Source organism: Kryptolebias marmoratus, linkage group LG19 (genome assembly GCF_001649575.2).
Source record: "Kryptolebias marmoratus isolate JLee-2015 linkage group LG19, ASM164957v2, whole genome shotgun sequence".
NCBI classification, from domain to species: Eukaryota; Metazoa; Chordata; class Actinopteri; order Cyprinodontiformes; family Rivulidae; genus Kryptolebias; species Kryptolebias marmoratus.
This window is the reverse complement of record NC_051448.1, coordinates 2,832,858-2,840,520: the sequence shown is the minus strand read 5'-3', so window position 1 is coordinate 2,840,520 and position 7,663 is coordinate 2,832,858. Positions and strand designations below refer to the sequence as shown.

General features: G+C 45.1%; 1 protein-coding gene and 1 non-coding gene across 3 annotated transcripts in view; both read left to right on the top strand.

Moving 5' to 3' along the window:
• The window catches only part of afdna (afadin, adherens junction formation factor a), a gene marked incomplete in the record, with an annotated part of 91,694 nt that extends 85,103 nt beyond the window's left edge, over positions 1-6,591 (top strand). For both annotated transcript variants that reach the window (XM_025009404.2, XM_025009403.2), the window contains 3 exon segments: positions 1-156; positions 4,643-4,727; positions 5,102-6,591. In XM_025009404.2, the coding sequence (XP_024865172.1) occupies positions 1-156; positions 4,643-4,727; positions 5,102-5,258 (398 nt within the window).
• A 988-nt stretch (positions 6,592-7,579) lies between these two features.
• trnal-cag lies at positions 7,580-7,662 on the top strand. The gene has a single exon. It is a non-coding gene; the product is annotated as a tRNA-Leu (tRNA).
• Position 7,663: the final 1 nt, after the last annotated feature.

The following is a 7,663-nucleotide window of genomic DNA, read 5'->3' as shown; positions in this document are numbered from 1 at the left end:
CCCCCCCACCCCCGCCGCAGAGAAACACCTCCTACCTCAAAACACAGGTCATCTCCCCCGACACGCTCTACACCGCCAAGTTCGTCTCCTACACGGGCGACGAGGAAGACGATGATGAAGCCAGCACAGCAGGGAGCGGCGGCGGCGGCCAGTCAGGTCAGGCGAAGCTGTCGGCGACCCGGAAGTCGTACGGCGACCTCCCAGCCGCCCCCAGTCATAGCAGGCCTCAGCCGCCGCCCGCTGCTCGCAAGCCCCGCCCGCTTTCTGACGGCATCTTCCTGTCTGGCTCGTTCCAACCGCCAGCCAACAACTCCAACAGTACAGGCCCCCCCCTTCCTGCCAAACCCAGCTCCGTCCCCCCAGGAGGCTCTAAAGGTAGAACCGGAGAGAGGAGCGAGGAGTCAGGCTCGCCACGGCGCCCTCTAAAGCTCCCAGACCTCCCTCTCATCCACTCGTGTCTTCATTTCCTGCCCACTTTCTTTTGGTTTTCAGTAGAAAGGTGTTCTGAACTTTCATTTCCACCGTTTTCCTCTTTTCAGTGTTTGTCCAATTTATTTGTCTCCAGTCCCTCATCGTCCGTTATTTTAATTTATTTCACTTTAATCTGGAAATCCATCCGCCTCCTCAAGCCAATCAGATTGTTTTTGTTTCGTGTTTAAACGCCTCCTCTTCTACCCGGTAATTTCTCCTCCTCCTCATCATCTTCCTCCAATCACCTCCCCCTCAAACTTCCCTTTCCAAACAGAAAAAAGCAATCGATAATCATGCCCCCCCCCCCCTTTGTTCCAGCCGATTGAGACCCATCAGAGCCAATCATAGTACTGTTGGTGTTGTCGCTCGCCGCCTCCTTTCTGTCTGGTTGGTTGCTGCTTGGGACGGAGGCGGGGGGGCGAGGCCAGCCCCGCCCTCCACTTCCTGCCCCGTTGCTCTGCTTAGCGGTGTTGGCTTTAAAGGGAAGGAGATACATTTTCACACACGCCTCTAACTCCAAGAAGAGATCATTTCATAAACGACGCTCAGCAGCCGTTTGTCTGAGGTGGTTTAAACGGTTCAGATTCATCTGAAACCAACAGTTAGTATCTTACCTGCTGTAGAATTTTGTCCTAATTGACGAGTTAACGGCTAGTCTGGATCCTTCGTAGCTGTTATTTCATAACCCTTTTAAAAAAAATGGTTATTTCAGCAGAAAAGGGGCTGCAGGCTGCACCCGGAGCGCTACAGCTAGCTGCTGCTGCCGCCTGTAAGCCAGCGCTTCCTAAACTTTCCTGCTTTCGACCCACAGCAACAAAGGTGTGTGACCCCACCTGTTAGCTGTTTAAATGTCCAAAAATGGTCATGACCCTATAAAATAAATAAATAATAATAATAAGAGCATAATGACTATGAAACAGTCCTAACATCTATTATGCTATTTTTTTAAATCAGTTGTCACAGTTATGGTGCAAATATATCATAAAAACTGGGTTTTTAATTGTAGGTTGATATCTGGAGATTATAAGGACCCCGACTTGGTGCTGGGTGACCCATATTGGGGTCCGGACCCAGACTTTGGGAATCATTGCTATAAACAACTCTGCAGCGTAAAGATTTATAAATAAAACCGTTTGTGAAATTGTTGAAGAGAAATCCACTTCAGGCTTAAATCGACTCCTGCAGCCGTCGGGAAACTGAAGATGTAGAAAATAAAAGAGTCGTTGCAGGAAGGAATGCATGTCGCCCGCTGCGCCCGGAGCGACTCTCAGCTGCACACAGATCCTCACCTCCGTGTCTGTAAAACTAAAGAAGACATTTTTAGAAACGGTGAGGCAGGGAGGTCGTCGTTCAGTCGAAGTGTCCACTGAGCTGAAACCTCTTAAGTCGTCTCATAACTGTGGACTGGTCACTGTTTTTAGACGTAACAAATCAGGAAAAACAGCGATTCTGTGTTTGGATGTGAGGAAACCAGAACTGATCCTTCAGCTGGAGCTCATCTGGAGTTTTAGCTCTTCAGACCCAGTTCAGCCCTCGGAGCTGTTGGACCAGGCATCGCGACGCACATAGATGCTGTTTTAAATCTCCTCGGACAAACGGAGCGTTGAAAAAAAAAACAAACCTGCAGCCCAGTCTGAGCAGAACCGGTCCTGGAGACGGCTGCCTGCACCTCCATCCCACCACACAGAGGAACCTTCACTCAAATTAAACAAATCATCCCACTAATGACCCCCACCCCCACCCCACCCCCCAGGAATGAAACCTGCATGTTTCACGGCATCGCCACCAATCAGATCGCTGCGCTCCGGCTGCCAGCAGCTCACCTCCATCACTGGCTGCGAGTCTTTTGCTTTTTCCTGCCGCTGCGTTTCTTTGACTTCCTGTGCTTCTGTTTCCGTCTGTCCTTCCTGTTTCTCCTGTCGTTGTGTGTTTTCTAACGCTGCAGCTTTGCTAAAATCTGACTACAACTCCCACGATGCTTTGCAGCAGGCTCAGGTGACCGAGCTGCACCTGAGCCTCAAGCTTCCCGAACAAAGATGAAAGTTTTAAATGTTTGTTTTTTGGTCAGCTGGCAGCTGGAGAAGCTCGACTTCAATAAAATCTCAAATCTGAGCCGTTTGGATCATCAGAACCAAACGGGTCGGTCCAGAAGTTCGTTTGAAGATGATTGATCTGGACAGAAACAAACGACGAAGGAAAGAAAATCTGGTTGAGCCTGAAGTGTCGTTTTCAGCTCCTCCGACCCGGCAGAGGAATGTTCTGGCCCGACTCGAGCTTTTCTCCCTGCGGTCACTTTCTTCTCTGCCAGTTTCTGTGGTTTGGGTCCCGGTTTGCTCCCGACCCAAACCACACCTCAGATCTCTTCCCCCAAAGAGCCCAGCAGCTGCCAGCTGGACGAATCCGCTCTGTCTGACTCTGTGTCGGCACCAGAACCGTCCAAACCAGACCTTTTTATTCACAAACCTGAGTCCATCAGGGTTCTGATCGAAGCCGTGAAGCTGAATGTTGCTGCAGCTGGAAATAGTTTCTGTTATTTTGTTTTTCCAGCCGTCATAAAAAGACCAAAACCAACACCGCGGTTCCATTTCTTCTAATGCTTCCTGAACAGACCATCTGTTGGCAGGAACTGTGACCTCTCACAGAACAGCTGGGTCATCATGCAGAACGTTAACAAAAAAACAGAAACATCCCCTCAGTGTCGAGATAAAAACACCTTTTTATGTTTCTGCAGAAAACATGAAAACTCAAAGACAACCTGCAGAAATAAATGAGACGTTTTCAGACCCGCTGGTTCGTATCCGTCTCCAGGTTAAAAACTGACACCATGTTGATGTTTCGCCTTTGTTTTCGGTCTTTAAACGCAGCGTTTCAGGCAGGAATAAAATTCTGCGTTAGTTTGATTTTAAGGAACGTTTCCTTCAGGATAAAACGGATCAAATCAGGGAGGTTTAAAGTCACCGTTGGATCGATGTGTTCGGTTAAAAAAAAGGGGCGGAAGCTTTAATCAGAGATTTGGATGCTGAAAATGTTTTTAATGTATTTATTTAACAACCGAAAGACAAATCAGGTGAGATTTATCCACGGAGGGACAAAAAAGACCAGCAGCTCAAATCTAATATAACAGGAAGGAAGGGTAAAAAAAGAGCAGAATTTCAAAATAAAACCAGTTTTTAACCTTTCTGTTGATCCAAACTGAAATCAGTCCGAGCTTTGTTGGATTTCTGATCAGTTAAGGACGATTTTAGTTGGTTTTGGTCTTTTTCTCTGCAGAATCAAACCTTCGGTCGGCAGGGAGGAGAACATCGATCTGTTCTCAGCTGGATCAGGATCCACGCGGTTCTCCTGCAGAACCTCGTGGCTCTGATTCCAAGCCGTGGTTTTGGAAAGACACGGGGTCACACAAGCCGAACTAACCTCTCCTGTGGGGTTAAAGGTCGGGGTCACCCTCCCTGTTTGTGGGTTAAATGAAACCCGACCCATTGGTGACCCCAGCCTCTGACCCCCCCCGACCCACAGACCGCTTCTCTGCTCTTTAACGCTGTTTCCTGCTGTCGCCTGAACAGAACTGACAGTTTCTGCCTTTCAACCCGTTTCTCCTGCTGCTCGGGCCGGTCTGTGGGGAAAAACATGAATGTGACTGAAGAAGCTGCTGGGGTCAGGGGTCAGAGTTCAGGGGGTTCAGAGTCCAGGAGTTCAGGGAGGTCAGAGTTCAGGAGTTCAGGGAGGTCAGAGTTCAGGAGTTCAGGTGGTCTGAGTTCAGGGGGTTCAGGAGTTCAGGGGGTTCAGAGTTCAGGGAGGTCAGAGTGCAGGGAGGTCAGTGTTCAGGAGTTCAGGGAGGTCAGAGTTCAGGGAGGTCAGAGTTCAGGAGTTCAGGGAGGTCAGAGTTCAGGGGGGTCAGAGTTCAGGAGTTCAGGGAGGTCAGAGTTCAGGGAGGTCAGAGTTCAGGGGGTCAGAGTTCAGGGGGGTCAGGAGTTCAGGGAGGTCAGAGTTCAGGAGTTCAGGGGGGTCAGGAGTTCAGGGAGGTCAGAGTTCAGGGTTCAGAGGGTCAGGGTTCATGGGTCGTTTGACCTGAAGGAACTGAACCCAGCAGCTTCTACCTGTGACGTCTTCAGTTACCTGCTCGTAGAAAGAAAAACTGCTGACTCGTGTTTTGGCTCCTGCACCTGAACAGGATTTAACTCGTACACTGGAAACTCGACAGGAGTTGTAGGATCAGGAGAAGTCTACAAGGATCCGAAGGACAAATGGACAAAGAGGTGAGACGCTTTTTATTTATATACTTTTATATTGTCGTAAAAAAATATATATAAATATTTACAGCACGTATCCAGGCTCAGCACTAAACAATTTTTCAGCTTATATTTCACAGATATCGTTAGAATTGTGGATCTTAAATTGTAATAGTGACTGAATTATTCACTACAACAGCCTTCCGTACATAGTTACATACTCAAGGGTTAAAAGCCTAAAAATAATGACAAATAAAGACCCGGTTTGGGTTCAAAGAGTTATCATAAATGTCTTTATTTAATGTGGGGGTCTGACATAAAAAAGAAGTTCCTGATATTTGGTGTAACATTGGATGTCTGTTTGTTGGATGTCTGTGTCGGATGCTGTCGGATGCGTGCAGTCAGGAGCAGGAGAACTCTGTCCCCGGCGAGGCTCCGGAGAGCCTCACCTTCAGGGAGCGCCAGCGGCTCTTCTCTCAGGGGAAGGAGGTCTCCAACAAAGTCAAGGCGTCTCGGAAGCTGATGGAGCTGGAGAACGAGCTGAACACCAAGCAGTAGACCGGGCCGCCGCCTCCCAGCGCCGCCTTAACGCCAACCTTAAGGCGGACCTGGGAAACGCTTGCCTCCCAAACACTGACTGTCTCCTCGTGCTTTTATTTTGTAATCATCAGAAAACTGGACGTTCTTCTTTTTGGTTCCAGCAGAAACTTCCTCCCCTTCTGTCGAAGATATATAATGTTAAAGCACTGTAAAAAAGTTTTAATTATTTCTAGTGAGAGTTTGAGAATCACGACAAAGGGGGGATATATTTTTGTTTGTAAAATGGTTCTTGGGGAGAGGGCTCTAGATAGATTTCTCGTTTAAATTTTTTTAAATAGCTTACTGAAACCGTTTTATTCTCTTTCGTTTTTATTTTTCCTGCGTCAAGTTTTCACTCTTTTAATTCCTTCTCGCCAGCAGATTCTACCTGAAGTTAAGCTCCAGGGTGTTTTTATTTTTGACTTTTAGCTCCTTTTTTTTATTATTTTGAAATGGTTAAACTCTCAGTGAGTGGAAACACTGTTATTTCATTCCGTAGCCGGAGAGACTCCTTTTATTTTTGTGACGTTTTAGATAAACCGATCGGTCGGGACAGAAAGGCCTCTGTAAGTGCACAACTTTACTGTAAATAATCCAGTCCGCAACTGTCTCACTCTTTCTAACTACTGTAGAAACCTGCCAGGAAACACCAGAAACCCCGACAGCGCCTCTTTTAAATGCGTCTCTCATTTTAGTTTCCTTTAAAGAAAATAGGCTTTTTTTTTGCAGTTGTGTGAAATTAATTTGAGTGATTGATCCGTAGATTCAAGCCAGAAAAAAAAAGGAAATTTAAATCCCAATGTGATTTATTAACGTTGGTTTTCACTAAAAATATTATTAAAGGCATAAGAACTACTCTTTAAGTGCTTGTTTACTTACCAGATATTTATTTCAAACCTTGTGGAAAAATCTCACCTGCACATATTTTAATATTAACTCTGTGGACCGTTTCATACTGTGGTAATCCGTGTTTTTCTTTCACTCCAGCTGCAGCTCCGGGTGTTTCCGGTTGTAACTTCCACGGTTTTATTTTTTTAGCGACGGCGAAGGATGGTGTCGCGTCGTTCTTTAACCTTCGCTCGGCTGCAGCTCCATCCCGTGTGTGGACCGATTTTTATTTTACAGGAACGGAGAAGTTATGCTGTTATACTAACCGACCTTAACAATAACAAAAAGAAAACAACACTACAAGACACGCGTTTCTTCCTTTCCCTTCAACAACTCCTTTTAGGTTTCAAAATGAACTGAATCATTTAAATGGTTTCATGTTTAGCCTTTTGTAAATCATTAATAAATACAATTTTTTCAACAATGTGGACTGAAAGCTTATTTCTTTGATCCGTTTAATGTTTTAACTTTTGATTCCAAGTCCTGTCTTTATTCACCAACTTTATTCATTCAGCTTTAAAACTTGTATCTCATCGCTGAATCTTGTTAGATTTTAGCTTGAAATGTTCTCCTGTGAAGTTTTTTAAGCTTATAATTGTAGAAACATAACCATTGTTTTCAGCTGCTTACAGATCAACGTTTAATCGGACTTAATTTCTGCACAGCGACTGTTTCTTTTAAGCTTTTTTTTCAGTGTGTCATTCTGCCCCTCGTTAACTTGGCAGCCAGGGAGTGACAGTATAGTTGTATGTAAAGTTCATACATAAAAATATAGGCATTTATTTTCCCTTTTACAAACTTATAATGGAACCTCTACATTTTTGTCAAAGGTTTTAGTTTTTTAATGCCAACTCTTTGTTTGTACTTATTGTTAAAACATATTTGCCTTTTTAAAGTCAACGTGTTTTTATTAACGTGAAAAAACGACGCAAATTATTAGTAAACTTTATTTTTATGCTAATGCTAGCACTTCCGGGTTTAACGGTGTTGCGTCGAAATGTGTCACCCCGTCAAAATGTTTCCGCCATAGAGTTATATAAATCATTTCTTTCTATAACTCTATGGTTTACCCTTTTTAAAACTTATGTTTTAAGCATAACGAAAAGTAAACATCTTGATCTGTTTTCATCACTTTCTTTTTGCTAACTGTAGCCAAGGAAATCCATCCTGACTGGGGGAACACAACTCGACACAACACCTGTTGTCGGTTTCGCGTTATAGTTTAATAAAACACACACTTCGACTGTTTAATGCTTCCGTTTTATATTTTAACTTAAGATTACAGTTTATAAACTCCTACAGGTGAGAAATAAGATACTTTGGTGTCGTCAGTTACAACCCGTTAAATAACGACACGAACATCCGGGTGTTTTCCTGTTTATAACGGCTGTTCTGCTGATTGTCCTGCAGGTGTCAGGATGGCCGAGCGGTCTAAGGCGCTGCGTTCAGGTCGCAGTCTCCCCTGGAGGCGTGGGTTCGAATCCCACTTCTGACAA